At 35.6% G+C, this 19,545-nt stretch overlaps 1 protein-coding gene across 1 annotated transcript; it reads right to left on the reverse strand.

The window, feature by feature from the left end:
* Positions 1–2,128: 2,128 nt before the first annotated feature.
* On the reverse strand, positions 2,129–4,126 carry LOC127103096 (uncharacterized). Its single transcript, XM_051040383.1, has 4 exons — positions 3,640–4,126; positions 3,255–3,511; positions 2,837–3,159; positions 2,129–2,726 (listed from the first exon to the last, which is right to left on the reverse strand). Exons 1-4 carry the CDS (start codon positions 4,124–4,126, stop codon positions 2,129–2,131), a joined length of 1,665 nt encoding a protein of 554 aa, XP_050896340.1.
* Between the last annotated feature and the right edge of the window lie 15,419 nt (positions 4,127–19,545).

Below are 19,545 nucleotides of genomic sequence, written 5' to 3' on the forward strand. Positions count from 1 at the left end.
ACGGTTTCCATCTTGACCGACCTTTCACTTTTGGAACCATACTCATTCATACACATCTTTTCAATGAAATGTTTTACTTGTGGTTCAGCCATTTGTCGGATAGTACCTCTCACAGAAGCATCAAATAACATGTGAGTTTGACTCTTGAGACCTTTGATGAAGTTTTGCATATGCAACATATTATTCATGTTGTGATTTGGGCATCTACGTAACAAAAGTTTGAATCTTTCCCAAGAGTCATAAAGTGACTCAGTTTCCTACTGCTCAAAATTCATAATTTTTGCTTGGCGCTCGCTAAACTGAGTAGTAGTGAAAAATATTTCTATGATTTTATCCTCCAATTCCTTCCAAGTTTGTATTGTTTCATTCATAAGGCAAAGTAACCAATCTTTCGGCCTTCCAATCAGCGAGAACCCAAACAACCTCAATTTAACCTAGTCTTCAGTGACATCAGTTGGTTTACACATTGATTTTTTTTTTGAAATTCTGGTATGCATATCCTGGATGTCGTAAACGATGTCATGACATCAGGGTCAACATATTATCACACCACAAATAATGTTAGGATTTAAATAACAACAAGATAGGAAATAACACAAGTAGTTGTAACCTAGTTCGGTGCAACATCACCTATATCTAGGGGCTACCAAGCCATGAAGGAAATCCACTATCATGGAATTAGTTTGAAGTTCTGAACAACCTTAGGTTTTACAAACTTCTCACCTAATCTCTACTCGTGGATGTTTCTGTCTAAGACTCTCCTAGATATGAGACCCCTCTCACATTCCTTCAACCATACAACAACTTATAACAGAAATATACAATCCACCCTTGCTTAAAAGCTTATAAGGGATTGACAGTTACAACTTAATAAATCAGGTCCAATTCAAGTATCGAGGAGATACTCGAGTGACTCACAAAATACAAAGACACGAAACCCTAATTTAGACAATATTTTGCACTACTTCGATACCTTCTTAGGTTTAGAAATGATCTATAAATAGCAGTGGAAACACATGGGCTTCAGGCTTGATTCACAGCAGGTCCAAGGACTCAGCACAATCTTCTGCAGATTTAATTTCAATCAGATCAGATGTTTCCTAAAAAACTTTGACATCTTTACTTCGTAAACAAGTCAAGGAAAAATAGTCTTTTGCTTTTTAGAAAATTCTCTACATATTTAGTCAACTGAATCTCCAGAGTATCTTCAGATAAACCCTAAAAGGAAACAAATATCACAAGATACTAAAATAGATCACACTCCAATGTTGAACCAACATGTTAGGAGATCTTTTTCAACATTTAACAATAATACTTGTTTTTCCAAAATGCAGCCAATCACTGCATATCAGACCTAACAATCTCCCCCTTTGGAAAATTTCGGCTAAAACAACCTTTGCATAGACCAACAAGAATGAGGGTAAGGATCCTAGTAAGAAACCATCATGCAAATAACCAAAATCCTTTTCCCCCAAGAACACCAGAGGTAGGTGCAACGGGAAAAAAATTGCCTCATACTAGAGAGATAAACTCTCACACGAAAAACTTGCCTAAGAGAAAAATGAATTCTCTTTAGTCTGGATGTCAAGACATTATTCCTGGCATTATTAAAATCAGCAGGCCATTTTTAACAAAACAAAAAAAAATGCCCCCATGGGTAGTAGATCCAGGGGCAAGAGCTACCCCAAGAGTTACTCCCCCTCAATACATGTTACCCCTCAGTGGGAAAGAGTCTGGTTGGGCTAACGAATACAAAGAACTAATCAGAATAATCAATCACAATCACACAACTATTTATCCCTTTATACATGCTCCCCCTCAGTGGGCAAGAATCAGGGTGGGCTAACGAATACAAAGAACTAATCAGAAAAATCAATCACAATCACACAACTATCTACTCCCCCTTTTTAGCCAAAACATTTACAATTATAACCAAACATCAGAGATAGAAAATCTGTCAAAAGAGATTTTACAAACAAAAAACAACCAAGAGCACTTTAAAATGCAAAGTATTCAGGGCATTGCCCACACAAAAAACAGAAGAACAAACAACACACAAAAGAACCATAGTGCTTCAATCCTCATCACTGATGGTAGTGTCTTCATCATCACTTGCATCATAACCTTCTTAATTTTCCTCTTCTTCACCTATTCCAACACCTTTCAAAGTTCCTTCTTCTTCAGATAAGACCTTTATTAACATTTCAATCTTACGTTTCCTCTTAGTACAACTTTTGATAGTTTCACCCAAGGTCTTGCAGGTATCTTTTAGCTCAGCAAGGATGTATGTTCTAATAGTAGGCCAGGAAGATGTATGTCCAGATGTCATGACAATGTCTGGAACATGTTTCCCATTGAACACCTTATAATGTAATGAGAGAGGAGGGTCCCCTTTGTAAATACTGTCAGAACTGATTAAGATACTTGGATGTTGACTCAGAATAACACCATGGATCAATGAGGGAAAGACTATTGGCATATTCATAGCATAAGAGGCATCATACTTCATAGTTTGATCAAAGATATAGGATCCAAAATCAAAGCTTGACTTGGTCCCTACAATATAAATAAACTTACCTAATCCTATAGCAATGTTGTAAGTGTGATTAGTTGGTACCCAATTAGCAGCTCCAATTTTGTGAAGTACAACATACTTCACACTCAAGGCACTCGTGGACAGCTTCCCTTTCATTGGCCATTCCTTTAATTGTTTAGCAGTAATCTCTCTACAAATAACATTGTTAGAGACTTCAACTTCAGCTTTTTTTCTTCATTTCTGCCCAAAAACCTATTTATTATTTTAGGATAAAAACTCACGCATCTTCCTTTTACATACACTTTTCTAAACTCCTTGCTCCTCTTGTTATCACATTCATTAGAGATGTTTACAATAAATTCTTTAACAAGCATTTCATAACACTTTCCAAACCCAGTCACAGTTTTCATTAATCCAGCCTCTTGAGTCAGACTCGTCGCCTCTTTGCATTCAAAAGCATATTTTCCTAGTTCCCTTCCAAGTGCTAATCTTCTTTGATAAACAAATTTCCATTTTTCAACATTCTCCACAAAGTGAAAGGAAATGTTGTCATTTGGAACTTCAGGAATATTTGCTGGAATCTTTTTCTCAAATGCTTGCTTTCTGGCAGCAGAAATGATGTCCTGAACATTATGTTCGACATCATGGTCAGAATCACTAGACTTAGAGGAACTTCTTTCCTCTTAAGATATTTCTTATTAGAAATGGGAGTAACTACCTTGATCCATCTTTTTGTATGGACAACACTAGCTCTTTTCCTGAGAGATTTGGAGGGCATGTTAGAGGATTCAATATCTTGACCTTTTTTGTTCTTTAACTTTTTAGCTATCCCTAGAGCCAGACTTTGACAAATGGGTACATCATCAGAGTCCAGATCCTCTATATTTACTATGTCAGTGGATTGATCCTTTTTCTCAACAGAGTTTTCATCTTTGTCATCCAGATCACCAGTTATCACTTCAGACCCCTCGTTGTCTTTCGATTTTTCAGGAGACAGCGTAAACACATTCACATCAGATTTATCCAGGGGGTTTCAGTAGTGTTATCAGGTTGGGACACGGATGTAGATACATCTAACACAACATTAGCCTTAGGTTAAATACCTAACACTCGAGAGATCAGCACACAAATATTCTTATCTACGTCATTTATGTCCGCAACGATCATGATGAATTTACTCAAAGTAGTAACAGACCTAGGTCTATTACTGGTTTTAGAGGCTTCAACATCTTCCATAACATTTGGAATAACAAGACATTCTTTATAAACACCAACATTAGGTTCAACACTAATGGGATCAAGATACAGACTAGTCATAGAATGGAATTTCTTTACAGCAGTAGAGGGTTCAAGGGTTTTTACTTTTTTAGTAGTCATGGATGGAGAGGAAGAGGTACTTACTTTAGAGGGATTACCTTTCCTTGAAGCAGATGTTCTATCCTTCCTTATAGGGGTTGCATGGACAGGAACTATCGAGAGCGGAACGACATCAGTAATGACATCAAAGAGATTTACCTCAGTATCTACATTTTTAGGGTTGGATTGCTCCTTGGTGTGCTTGTTAGGAGTTAAGACAGAAGGTTGAGACATTTTGGAGATTTTTGGTATGGACTGCAAATAGAAGATAGAGAGACAAGAGTGACTGAGAGTAAGGTTGAGAGAGCTAATAAATAAGGTGGTGTGAATGATGTTTATAAAATAGCTAGGATGACGCGTTGGGAAAATAAGGAAAAGTTGTAATGATATTCCTTGAGTTTTGTGCACCATTAAGTGGAGGGAAGAGAAAATTTTATTTTCATACCAGTAATTGTTATAATTCTTCAAGCATGCAAATTCCTAATTCACCCCTTAATTGTTCAAACTAATTTGCATCTAAGGCTTTAGTAAAAAATATCTTCCATATGCTTCTCAGTGATTACATGCTCACGAGTAACAATTTTGTCTTCAACAAGATCCCTAATAAAATGATGACAGATATGAATATGTTTAGTTCTGTTGTGCTGAATAGGATTCTTGGAAATGTTAATAGCACTTAGGTTGTCACAATATAATGTCATAATGTCTTGTTGGACATTGTATTCTTCTAACATTTGTTTCATCCAAATTAATTTAGAACAGTTGCTTCCTGCTACAATATATTCATCCTCATCCGTAGATAAATACACACTATTTTACTTCTTGCTGAACTAAGATATAACATTATTTCCCAAGAAGAAACATCCTCCAGAAGTGTTCTCTCTATCATCAACATTGTCTGCCCAATCTGCATCACAGTATCCTATAAGCAAGGGATTTGCATTATGAGAATACAACATTCCATAGTCACTAGTTCCATTGATATACTTCAGGATCCTTTTCACTTGAGGAATATGACTCATTTTAGGTTTAGACTGATACCTTGCACATACTCCTACAACAAATATAATGTCAGGTCTGCTAGTTGTTAGATACAACAAACTACCAATCATACTTATGTACAGACTTTGATCCACATTTACACCTTTTTCATCTTTACTCAATTTCAAGTGGGTTGGTGCAGGTGTCCTTTTATGACTAGCATTTTTCATGCCAAACTTCTTTACTATACTATTAGTACACTTGCTTTGAGAGATAAAGATAGTGTCATCCATTTGTTTGACTTGGAGCCCAAGAAAGTAAGTTAATTCACCAACAAGACTCATTTCAAATTCAGATTGCATCTGCCTGACAAAATGTTGGACCATCTGGTTTGACATGCCTCCAAACACATTGTCATCAACATATATTTGAGCTATCATGAGTTTACCATGATCTTCTTTAACAAAGAATGTCTTATATGTTCCTCCTTTCTTGTATCCGTTGTTGTCAAGGAACTCAGTGAGGCTTCTGTACCAGACCCTAGGTGTTTTCTTTAATCCATAAAGAGCCTTCCTTAGTTTGTAAACATCGTTTGGAAAGTTAGGGTCTACAAACTCCTTGGGTTGTTCAACATAGACTTCTTAATTCAAGTACCCATTTAAGAAGGCATTTTTCACATCCATTTGAAATAGCTTAAATTTAAGCAAACAAGTCACTCCTAACAGTACTCTTATTGACTCAAGACGAGCAACAGAGGCAAAAGTCTCACCAAAATCAACCCCTTAAATTTGAGTGTAACCTTGAGCAGCAAGTCTAGCTTTGTTTCTGGTCACAATTCCTTTTTCATCAGATTTGTTCTTGTAGATCCATTTTGTCCCAATAACATTCATTCTGTTAGGCCTAGGAACTAAGTCCCATACTTCATTTCTTATAAATTATCCTAATTCTTCTTGCATATCATTGATCCAAAATTCATCAATCAAGGCTTCCTTCACATTTTTAGGTTTAAACTTAGAGACAAAACAAGCATTTGAAATCACATCTCTAGATCTAGTGGTGACATCTTCATTGAGATTTCCAATAATGAGTTTTGTTTGATGATCTTTTTGAATTCTGATAGAGGGACCTTTGTTGACTTCATGGTTGTATGGTTCAGTTCCTCTTGGTTCATTGTCTGACTCAATAACTTCCTTATTTTCAAAAGTGTCAATCTGCTGGGATGATGTGCCAACATCTTCATCAACATCAGTCCTTTTTTCTATGATATTATCATCCACTACAACATTGATCGATTCCATCATGACTTTAGTTCTGGAATTAAAAACTCTATAGGATCTGCTATTTGTAGAGTACCCTAGAAATATTCCTTCATCACTTTTGAGATCTATCTTTCTTTTTTGTTCATGATCAGCCAAAATGTAGCATTTTCTTCCAAATACATGAAAGTATTTGACAGTAGGCTTCCTTCCTTTCCTTGTTCATAAAGAGTAGCTGAAGTACCAGTTCTTATAATGACTCTATTATGAATATAGCAAGCAATATTCATTACTTCAACCCAAAAATGGTAGGGTAGTTGCTTGGCATGGAGCATGACTCTAGTTGATTCTTGTAGAGTCATGTTCTTGCGTTCAACAACATCGTTTTGCTGAGGGGTGATGGGAAAAGATAACTCATGACCAATACCTTCAGAGGAGCAAAATTCAGAAAATTTTATATTTTCAAATTCCTTCCCATGGTATCTTCGAATCCTGATAATTCCATATTCCTTCTCTCTTTGAAGCCTTTGACATAAATATTTGAACACCTCAAAGACATATGATTTTTCTTTGATGAAGTTCAACCAAGTGAATCTTGAAAAATTATCAATAAATACATAGGCATATCTTTTCCTACCAAGGCTCTCGACCTGCATAGGCCTCATTAAGCCCATATGAAGAAGTTCCAAATTTTTTGATGTGGTCTGATGTTGTAACTTAGGATGTGATTGTTAAAACAAGATTTGGTTCTGCATCTATACCTTGAGTTTTGATGATAACAATATTATATTTGTGTGAGAATAATTTTGGTACCTTAATGGTTTGTTATTATGTAGCTTAAACGACCAGTTTTGATTTTGAGTATATGACGTGCAATGTCATCAATTTTTGAACAATGAGTTCCAGATCTGCTTCTGCGTAAGCTAGTAGAAGTTCTGAAAGATGTTCAATGTTAATGTTGCAATGATCTTTCTGCTTCTGTGTTGATTCACTCCTGAGAAGCTTCTAAGGAAACATTATGTTGTTGCTGCAACATTCTCTCAACTTGTGCTTCTGGACATGACTCTGATTACCAAACTTCTAAAGAATGGCAAGCTTCTGAAGTTATGTAACATAGCCAAAGATTCTGAAGATCTCAAGTCAGACGTTTGAAGTTATCAAGGTTCTAACTGTGGATACTGAAGACTCTGAAGATACTGAATATCTCAAGCCAGACTACTGACGTTGTCAAGGTTCTGACCAAAGATTCTAAAGCTTCTGAATTCAACTCTGTGTTTCTTCATTTCATGCTTTATTAACTCTCATCAGAAGCTAATGAACTTGAAGATAAGATCAAATGGGAACATGATCAAATAGTACATAGTACAAATCAAATATCATTTCCACTACCTGATTTTGTGGGCAAAGGATAGTACTATACATCACACATGTCATTGATTTTTTAGGCAAAGCATAGTATGCAGTATCACTCCTTTCACCATCCAATAGTGGATAGTCGCTCTATGAGCTTTCCCTATTTTCCCTCCAACAGTCTTCTTCTTATGCTATATAAGTGAGACTTGGAGACTTGAAGAAGACGTCAGTGATATATTATTTTGACAAGTTTATTTCTTTGTGAAAAATTATCATTATTTTGTACACTGTTTTTTTATGTGTTTGTTTATCATTTGTATAAAATCTGCTTGTATAGAAGCAACTTGTAACACACAAAATATTATTCAAACTGTTTGTTTGATTCCTTAAGGAGGTTATCCTTGAGAAGACAAAGAACGTTATTCTTTGTGAGTCCTTAAGAAGACTAGGGTATAGTTGGATCCTTGAGAAGACAAAGAAGGGTATTCTTTGTGATTATTGTAATATGTTTATTATAGTGGATTAAGTCCTTGTGTATAAGGCAAAATCACATTGGCGGGTGGACAGGAGTAGTTTTTAGTTTCAAGCGAACCAGGATAAAAATACTTGTGTTTTTATCTCTTTGTTATTAACTTGTTAGTTGTGTTCTTTGTTTTGGAAAAAACTTTTGCTTGTAAAACCCAATTAAAACCCCTTCCCCTTTCTTGTGTTTTTCACACCTTTAATTGGTATTAGAGCTCTAATTCTAATTGTTATAAAAAATTATCAACACTTCACCGTGTTCAATACTGATCCAGTTTGTGTGAGAAACAATGGTCGCTGCTAATGTTGTTAACAATAATGAAAGAGATCACTACAGTGAAAAACCACCAATCTTTGATGGTGATAAATTTGATTATTGGAAAGATAGAATAAAAATCTTCTTTCTTGGTTACGATGTTGAGCTCTAGAATCTTGTGGTCGATGGCTACGTTCACCCAGTTAGTGCTGAAGGAAATATTATAGCAAGAAGTACTATGACTGATCAACAAAAGAAAGATTTCAAAAATCATCATAACGCTAGAACTATATTGCTAAATGATATCTCTTATACTGAGTATGAGAAGATAACAAACATAGATTCTGCCAAATCCATTTTTGACTCTCTGAGGATGACTCATAAGGGGAACGCTCAAGTAAAGGAGACAAAGGCCTTGGCCTTAATCCAGAAGCACGGGGCATTCTAAATGGAAGATGATGAAACAGTTGAGGCTATGTTCTCAAGGTTTCATATGCTTGTTGTAGGACTAAAAGTTCTGCGCAAAGGATACTCTACAGTTGACCATGTCAAGAAGATTATCAGAAGTCTTCCTAAAAAAATGGAGACCTATGGTAACTGCTTTGAAGCTGGAAAAGGATCTAAACAATATCAATTTTAAAGAAATTATTAGTTCTTTAAGAAGCCACGAGATTGAGCTTCAGGAAGATGAAACTTAGAAGCGAGGTAAATATGTTGCTCTAAAGTTTAAGCCTTAGAAGACAAGAGCTTATCAAGCTGAGGAAGAATCGAAAGGATCTGATGAAGACTCAGAAGATGATGATGAGCTTTCTCTAATTTCAAAGAGAGTCAACAGACTCTGGAAGCATAGGCAAAATGGTCAAGGAAAGTTCAGAGGATCCAGAAGGACTGTTGGTCATTTTGATTCTTCGTCTGGACAAAAGAAGCAAGGTTCTGGAAAAGAAGTTATCTGCTTTGAGTGCAAGGAGCTAGGCCACTACAAAAATGATTGTCCTAAGCTAAAAAAGGACAGAAGGCCTAAGAATGATTTTTCTAAAGGCAAGAAGGGGCTAATGGCCATATAGGATGACTCAGAATCTAAAGAAGATTCTGACGAAGAAAAATCCAATGTTGTATTGATGGAAACTACATATGATCCTGAAGGTTCTGAAGAACCGGAAGACAAGGTACTATTAGAATTAGAATCTGACGCTGATTCTGAAGAGGTGTTTTCTAATCTATCTCACTCTGATCTTGAATCATGTCTCTCTGAAATGTTGGAAAGGTACCAGAGTCTTCAGGGTAAATACAAGGACCTTAAACAAGTCCAAGTAGTTACTTCTGAAACTCGCAGTGAGCTTGAGAAATATATTTCCTCTCTAAATGAAAAAGTATTTTCTTTAGAAAGCAACAAATCTGCTTTGAAAATAAAAATTTTAAAACTAGAGGAGGAAATAGTCTTAGAAGCTTCTGGTATTGATTGTGTCACTATATATGACAGAGCATTCTAGTACTTTCTAGCTAAAAGCATAGATAGAAGCAAAATGGCTTCTCTGATCTATGGAGTTAGCAGAAATGGAAAGAAAGGTTTAGGTTGTACAAAAACTATAAAAACTGACAAAAGTCAGAAGGTAAAACCAAAACCTATCTATGTGCATTTCGTTCCTACTGGCACTGAGCTTGATATTTTTGTACAGACACATATAAAGGATAAGAACTTAGTTTTTAAACCTAAGTATCATACACGAATTCCCCATGATTGTCCTTCTGCTAAAAGACCCAAAGTTGTAAGAAACTTTGGGAAAACTAACAAAAGAGGACCCAGAAAGTGGGTACCTAAGGATAAAATAATTTATGTTGCAGACTTCCTTATCAGCTCAGCTGAAACACCAGTCATGGTACTTGGACAGTGGATGCTCGAGACACATGACGTGAAGAAGGTCTATGTTCCGAGATTTAAAACTTAAGCCTGGAGGCTTTGTTAGTTTTAGAGGAAACCAGGAAGGAAAGATCATTGGCTCTTGAACTATCGGTAACGGTAAACTTCCTTCTATTACTAATTTTCTTTTAGTTGATGGTCTAATTCATAATCTATTGTCTATTAGTCAACTTAGTGACAATTGTTATGATATCAGTTTTAATCAAAATTCCTGTAAGACTGTTAGTCAGAAAGATGGTACAATCCTTTTTAACATAATCGAGAAAGAACAACATTTACAAAATCTAACTTTATAATCTTAAGGATCAAAATGTAAAATGTCTAATGTCTGTTAATGGGGAGCAATGGGTATGGCATAGACATTTGGGCCATGATAGAATAAGAAGGATTTCTCAGCTAAATAATCTTGGATTAGTCAGAGGCTTACCCAACCTGAAGTTTCTCTTCAGATGCTCTTTGTGAAGCATGTCAGAAAGTCAAGTTTTCTAAAACATTTTTCGAAGAGAAAATCGTTATTTCTACCTTTAGACTGTTAGAACTTCTGCACATTGATTTGTTTGGACCAGTGAAACTCTATCAATGGAAAGAAGTATGGATTACTCATCATTGATGAATATAGTCATTGGACATGGGTAAAGTTCTTGAAACACAAGGATGAGTCACATTATGTGTTCTTTACTTTCTGCTCACTAGTTCAAACAGAAATGAACTGCAAAATAGTCAGGGTCAAAAGTGATCATGATGGCGAATTTGAAAATAAACATTTTGAAAACCTTTTTGATTCAAATGGAATTTCCCATGATTTATCCTGTCCTAGAACTCCACAAAAAATGGAGTTGTAGAAAGGAAGAATATGACTTTGTAAGAAATGGCTTGCACCATGATTCAAGAAACTGACATGGCTAAGCATTTCTGGGCAGAAGTAGTTAATACAATATGTTATATTCATAATAGGATTTCCATTAGACCTATTCTGGGTAAGAATCCTTATAAATTTTGGAAGAACAGAAATCCCAACATTTCTTACTTTCACCCTTTTAGATGTGAATGTTTTATGTTGAACACTAAAGAGAATCTTGGCAAGTTTGATTCTAAAGCATAAAAGTGTTTAATGTTAGGATATTTTGAATGCTCCAAAGGTTACATAGTCTTTAACACTGAAACACGAATTGTTAAAGAATCAATTCATGTTAGACTCAATGATAAGCTTGACCCTAAAAAGTCAAAGCTAGTTGAGAAATTTGCAGATTTGAAGATTAATCTTTCAGAACGCAAGGATACTGATTCTGGAGAAAAAGAATCAGAAGGAAAAGCTAAAGAATATGAACAACCAAATCATATACGACTCAACTAGAGGCTATCGTTGGTCCAACCCATCAAAAGAAGAGTAGATCAAGAACCCCTCATTCTGAAGAACTGATTCTGGAAGATAAAAATGCTCAAGTCAGAACAAGATCTTCATTCAAACCTTCTGAAGAGTCTCTTCTAGGTTTGGCATCTCTGATAGAAACCATATTTACCGATGAAGCTCTTCTAGATAATGAATAGATTTTTGATATGCAAGAGGAATTAAATCAATTCACAAGAAATGACGTTTGGGATTTTGTTTACAAACCAAAAGGCTTCCATGTCATTGGAACCAGATAGGTCTTTACAAACAAGCTCAATGAGAAGGGCGAGGTTGTTAGAAACAAGGCTCGACTGGTGGCACAAGGTTATAGTCAATAAGAAGGTATAGACTATACAGAAACGTTTTCTCTAGTTTCCATGTTAGAGTCTATTCGTCTCTTAATTTCGTTTGCAATCAACCATAACATCATCCTTTATCATATGGATATTAAGAGGGCATTCTTAAATGGATATATTTTTGAAGAAGTATATGTGCATCAACCTCCTGGTTTTGAAAGCTCTCAAAATCCTGACTCTATTTTTAAAATGAAAAAGTTGTTATATGGTCTGAAATAAGCTCCTAGTGTTTGGTATGATAGACTGATCAACTTCCTTTTAAAAATAATTTTACCAGAGGGAAAGTGGACACAACTCTCTTTTGCAAAACTTTTAAGAATGATATTTTGGTTATGCAAATTTATGTTGATGATATTATTTTTGGTTATGCTAATACATCGTTGTGCAAGGATTTTGCTAAGTCAATGCAGACAGAATTTGAAATGAGTCTGATGAGAGAACTCGAGTTATTTTTGGGAATCCATATTGATCAACATTCAGAAGGAACGTACATTCGTCAAAGAAAATATACAAAGGAACTTTTAAAGAAGTTTAAATTATCAGAATGCATGCAAGCAAAGACTCCAAGGCACCCTACGTGTATTCTGGAGAAAGAAGAGGTAAGTAGTAAGGTAAATCAGAATCTATTTAGAGGTATGATTGGCTCTTTCCTTTATCTAACCTCTTCTAGACCTAATATTTTATTCAGTGTCTGCTTATATGCTCGATTCCAATCAGATCCTAGAGAAATTTACTTAACTACCATTAAGAGAATCTTTAGGTATCTGAAAGGTACTACTAACCTTGGTTTGTTTTATAGAAAATTAAGTGAATACAAATTAGTAGACTATTGTGATGCTGACTATACTAGAGATAGAATAGGAAGAAAAAGTACTTCTGGAAGTTGTCAATTTTTGGGAGACAATCTGATCTCATGGTCCAGCAAGAGATAGTCAACAATTGCACTTTCAACAGTTGAAGCTGAATATATTAAAGCTTTTAGATACAAAACTCAGATACTTTAGATGAAGAGTCAGCTAGAAGATTATCAGATATCTGAGAGTAACATTCTTATTCTCTGTGATAATACTTCTGATATTTGTTTATCTAAGAATTCTATCTTGCATTCTAGGGCTAAGCATTTTGAAATTAAACATCACTTTTTACGTGACTATGTTCAGAAAGGATTTTTTTCATCTAAAATTTATTTACACAGACCATCAATGGGTTGATACCTTTACAAAACCCATTGTTAAAGATAGATTCGTTTTCATTATGAAAAACGTATTTATGGATTTTTGTCTAGAATGAAAGGATGTAATTCATAATGTTTAAGTCTTCAAAATTCTAGATTAGATTATGAGAATATATTTGTTGACTATGAAACATGAGCTTTATGAAGTAAGGAAGTTTCATGAATCATAAAGGTTCTAATCAGAAGTAATCTTATCGATTTATCTTCCTGCTTCTGAACAGTCGTTAAATTAAATGGTTGTCATATCATTTGAGTTCATGTGGTTTTAAATGGTGATAGTTGTCCCACTTTCTGAGCATGCGTGATAAAAGTCTGACACATTGGGTTTCACAATTCTTGGAATTAGGTTTAAAACTCTTATGATTCCCTCTATGACTGTGTATTTTTACCTTGTCATCATTGCAATTTTTTTATATAAACCCACTTCACTCACATTTTCATACTACACACACAATATTCCCTCACTTTTTATTTCAAACTAAATACCTCTCTGCAACTATTCATCGTCTCCTTCATCTTCAAAAATGGCTGCTCAACAAAAACCGATTCAACAACAACTCTCTCCCAGCCGCTCCATGGCTGATGAAAACCATCCGACATGGAATGGATCCCTGAATTAACTCTCAACACTCATGTCAACAAGTTAATGGTACTCTGCAAAACAATTGTGGACTTCAAGAATTTGAAGGACAACGAATCCGACTTCTCTAAAACCTTGGAACTTCAAGGATGGAAGAACTTATTTGACAGACTAACTAGCCCTGTGTACCCAGTTTTGGTGAAGCAGTTTTTGGTGCATGCCACGGAAGAAAAGGAAACAATAAATTCAGTTTTCATGAACACGAAGATTGTTATTACTGAAAAACCCATTGCTGACTTAATCTCTCACAATGCAAAAGGTAAAAGAATTCACAGTGTCAAGATCAATGTTAAGAGAGAAGTTGTTATCGCTCCTGCCATCTTCAAAGTTGGAACCAATCTTGAGGATGATAAAGGTCCTAGTTCTAAGGATTTTATAAACAACCTAAGAGTATGGTTCAAAATTATTATGGGTGGCATTTATCACAGGCCTAGCACCAACATTTCTGACTATGTCAACACACGTCATAAGTTCATGATGTTCTTTCTGGATAAGGGTCTCAAGCTAGGACTTCATTCTATCTTGTTCAAGCTTATGAGGGATTCTATCAGAAAATCCAGAACTGGTGGGTCTTCGAAGAAGAACAAAAGCAAGTTCATCCCAAATGGAAGGCTCATTTCTGACATTCTTGTTGAGAAAGGTCTTGTGGATGACCTTCTGGTCAGTGTCTTAACCGATGAACTTATGAAGGATGCTGGAAAGATATTTTGGGGGAAGAATCTTAAGAGCATGGGTCTCATTTCTAAGGTTGTAAGGCCATATTTCATTCCTTCAAAGGATGACATCTGTGGAATGAGAACCTCAGTAGATAACTCCCCAATCTTCACTAAGATTGATCCTCTAGAGGTTTTACAGTACTATCTGGAAAGTTGTCAGAAAGATGGAATTGATCCATTTGTGGATCTTTTCAATCTACCTGAAACATATCCAGATGTTCATGGGAATAGGAAGAAGGAATCTAGAGGAGAAGTATCTTCAAGACCTCATAAGATGAAGAAGAAAGTTTTTGTTCTTATGGATGAAGATGAGGTGCCTCTCAGTGAGCGCCATAAAGTTATGCTTCTGAAGAATACATCTGGAGTTGTCCATCATTCTTCAAGATCTTTTGACATTACTTCTGCAAGCTTCCTGAAACTAGCACTCCTTTTGTTTCTGATTCTTTCATTTCCAAAAGGATCTTACCAATCTAGTCTCCTCCCACTTCTCAACCCATTCCAATTATTTCCCAAATATATGAACCAATTTTACTTCCACCTCCTCCAAAACATCCATTATAGAACCTGTTACAGAAACTCCTCAAGCTTTTGACACTCTGCCACACCAACAAAATCAACAGATACCACCAACACCATCTCCTTCACAGTTACAAACTTCACCCCCTCCACCACCACCACCACCTGTTTCTGCTCCCCAAACATAAAATCCAAATAGAACAACCCCCAAAACATCTCCTTCAAGAGATTCTGAAGACCATGTGTCTGAAGTCACTCCTGGGGGCATGTTAAACTTTGAACCTGAACCAGTTATATCTGACCCAGAAACACCTCTAATCATTACCCTCTCACTTCCAACACTTTTTGGTCCTAATCTTGATGAAACCAAAATTGACCTCAATGTAAGTTTACCCAAACCACCCAAACCCTCTCCCAACATTGGTAAGATTCTGAGGAAGTTTGAATCAGAATCAAAAAGTCGTCTGCATGAAGAAATTACAATTAGTCATTCTTCAGCAAATCTGGTTGAGAGTGATTCTGCTTGGGAAGCCTACAGAAGATGGACTAATTCCAAGATCTCTAAGCTGAAGAATTCTGGGTATAAAGTATATGAAAGAAACATCCGTTCTGGGTTTTTTCCCTTAATGGAAATCTGGAAGTCATGAAACTCCCAGTTATGTCTTCCTGCTCCAAAAGTTAAGGAAGTCATTCAAGAATTGGTGGAAGAGGTAGTCGTTCAGGAAGATGAAGTTGTTTTCGGACATCAGGATTGTATAATGGAAGAAGTTGTTGCTCAGATAGTTGTTTCTGAGACTCAATAAGTTGAAGCTTTTCTTTCACAACCTTCTGCTAGAACTTCATCTAGAGATATTTATGATGCGCTTCGGAAGACTATTGAGGAAATCAAAGTTGATAATGCATTGGTCAAAGAGCGTCTAGAAAAATAAGATATGATGTTTCAATTGATTCTATCCAGACTCTCTTCGCCTCCTCCTCAGAACCCCTAACCCTTTATTTTCTTAAACTTTTTGTTGCTTCTGTTTGTATCTTTTCTGTCGGTTGCCATTTATCAATGAAAAGTGTGTTTGTTTCTCATTATTTCTTTTATTATTTTGTCTATGTCTTTTTGATTGATGACAAAGGTCGAGAAACATATCTAAGGGGAAGATTCGTAATTATTTTGACATACCTAAATTCCTAACCAAGAACCCAAACATTGTTTAATGTTTTCTCGTAACAACTACTTTGAAGAATAGTTTGTTAAATGTTTTGTAGGGTTATGTTCAAAAATCAGTATGATTATGTTCAAACATCAGAAGCTCTATGAAGTTTCAAAGATCAAAATACAAGTTACCAATTTCTAATGAAATGGTCTTCTATCTGAGTCTGTAAATCCTCATGCTGATGATTGAGAATTCAAGGAATTAATAACCATGTTCTGAACTTAGAACTTTGGGTACTTGGCATCAAGTTATGAAGAATTTGATAATTTTGGTATTGACATATAGCTATGAGGAGTAGCTTCCTCCATAGTAATAAAACTAGGCAATCAAGGTATTGAGAAGACATCTCAACCAGGTTCTGAAAGTTCTTTTCAAGAGTTCTACTCTTCAAAGGCAATCTAGCTCTGAAAGAGAATTTCAAAGAGAAACAGATTTCAAGTTCTGACTGAAGACAACTAGCTCTAAAGTTTCTTCAAAAAGAACTCAACCAAGCTTCTAAAGTGAAGCTCATTAGTATGCTGATGTTAACAACCCAGTGATCTGGAAAACATCAAGCAACTTCTGAAGATTAACCAGATTCTGAATGAAAATCACTCTAGTACTTCAAAAGGTTAATTAGGAAAGTATTCTTTCATTCTGATTTTATCTTTTTAGGATTATACTTCTCAGGTGGAGCTTTGTGCTTCTGTAAGATGTATTCTTCTATAATTACCCTGTACAAAATTGTTCATCAAAATACATTTTTTCCATCATCAAAAAGGCGGAGATTGTAAGAATAGGATTTGGTTTTGCATTTATACCTTGAGTTTTGATGATAACAATGTTGTATTTATGTGAGAACAATTTTGGTACCCTAATGGTTTGTTATTGTGTAACTTTAACATCCAATTTTGATTCTGCGTATATGATTTGCAATGTCATCAATTTTTGAACAATGAGTTCCAAATTCGCTTATGCGCAAGCTATTAGAAATTCTGAAAGATGTTCAATGTTGATGTTGCAATGATCTTTTTGCTTCTGTGTTGATTCACTCCTGAGAAGCTCCTAAGGAAACAATATGTTGTTGTTGTAACCTTCTCTCAGCTCGTGCTTCTGGACGTGACTTTGATCACCAAACTTATGAAGAATGGAAAGCTTTTGAATTTATGTTACGTAGCTGAAGATTCTGAAGATCTCAAGCCATGCGATTGAAGTTATCAAGGTTCTGACTATGGATACTGAAGACTCTGAAGATTTTGAAGATCTCAAGCCAGACTATTGATGTTGTCAAGGTTCTAACCAAAGATTCTAAAGTTTCTGAATTTAGCTATATGTTTCTTCATTTCATGCTTCATCAACTCTCACCATAAGTCAATGAACTTGAAGATAAGATCAAATGGGAACATGATCAAATAGTACATATTACAAATTGAATATCCTTTCCACTACCTGATTTCGTGGGCAAAGGATAATACTAAACATCACACTTGTCACTGATTTTGTGGGCGAAGGATAGTATGCAGTATCACTCCTTTCACCATCCATCAGTGGAAAGTCGCTCTATGAGCTTTCCCCATTTCCCCCTCCAACGGTCTTCTTCTTATGCTATATAAGTGAGACTTGGAGACTTGGAGAAGACGTCAGTGATATATTATTTTGACAAGTCTGTTTCTTTGTGAAAAGCTATCATTATTTTGTACATAATTTTTCTTTAAGTGTTTGTTTATCATTTGTGTAAAATCTGCTTGTATAGAAGCAACTTGTAACACACAAAATATTATGCAAATTGTTTGTTTGATTCCTTAAGGAGGTTATCCTTGAGAAGACAAAGAAGGTTATTCTTTGTGAGGCCTTAAGGAGACTAGGGTATAGTTGGATCCTTGAGAAGACAAAGAAGGGTATTCTTTGTGATTATTGTAATCTGTATAGTATAGTGGATTAAGTCCTTGTATATAAGGAAAAATCAACTTGGCGGGTGGATTGGAGTATTTGTGTTTTCATCCCTTGACACTAAGGTGTTGTTCTCTTCTTTTCCAAATAGGGTGTGGGCTAGTATTTTGTGGAAGTAGCGGATAGCAGGGTTGTGTATCATTTGAGAGTGCATCTGGTGTGGGTCAGGGTGGTGATTTATAGTTAAACTACCCCAAAAGTAATATAGGTCAATGTCATCGATTAATTCCTCCTGGCGGATAGTGAATACAAATGGGCCACTAGGAAATCCTAGAAGGTCAGCAAGGTCTCTACGGTTATAAGTGAAATCCATACCAAACAGCCTAAAGGAAATCAACCCTTTGTTGAGTCCGTAACCATGATCGGGGTTATAAACTAGGGAGCTAAGGAATTCTAGGGTAAGCTCACGGTATGTGACAATCCTTCTCTTAATAGCAGCATTCTCCCAACCTAGCTGGTTAAACATAAACAAGATACTATCGTGGATACCTAACCTATCCATGGTAGGTCCATCATAATATATGGATAAAGCCATATCCTTCTGAGCTAAATAATCATAACGCCTTCTCTGAACTCTGCCTCTGAAAACTGTATCTATTTGTTGCATGATGAAAGTTAGTTACTAACTAGTTATAAGCTTGCCTGTTAATCAGTATTCAATATTACTAAGTTAGTAGCGAGAAACAACAAGTACATTATTGCATAGAATCAAGGAAAGGGAGCAAAATAAAAGTAATAGTCAAAGAAGGAAAACGCTTAAAATGCAAAACATAAAAATAAAAAAATCAATAACAAATTAGAAAGAGGTGGGTTGTCTCCCACTAAGCATTTTGTTTAATGTCGTAAGTTCGACAGTAACATTGCGATATATCAGTTTTGGGGTTGAGCGGGCAGCTCTATAACTCTTAGACTATTTGAATAATCTCTATTGTCAATATTATGATAATGTTTTAATTGCTTCCCGTTTACAATGAACGGTTCACTATTCTTACCCTTGATTTCTATCGCACCGCTTTTAAAAACTTTTGTAATTTCGAAAGGGCCTAACCACCTAGATTTAAGTTTTCCGTAAAAAAAGCTTAAGTCTTGAATTAAATAGTAACACTACGTCGCCGACATTAAACTCTTTCCTAGATATACGTTTATCGTGCCACTTTTTAGTTCGTTCTTTGTATATCTTGGCATCTCATAAGCGTCTAGTCTAAGTTCTTCCAATTCATGAATGTCTAAAATTCGCTTCTCTCCCGCGGAAGTATAATTTAGATTTAGGGTCTTAATTGCCCAAAAAGCTTTGTGTTCTAACTCCACGGGGAGATGACATGATTTACCATAGACTAATTTAAAGAGTGTGGTCCCTATTGGGGTGTTGTAGGTTGTCTTA

Source organism: Lathyrus oleraceus, chromosome 7 (genome assembly GCF_024323335.1).
Source record: "Lathyrus oleraceus cultivar Zhongwan6 chromosome 7, CAAS_Psat_ZW6_1.0, whole genome shotgun sequence".
NCBI lineage: Eukaryota > Viridiplantae > Streptophyta > Magnoliopsida > Fabales > Fabaceae > Lathyrus > Lathyrus oleraceus.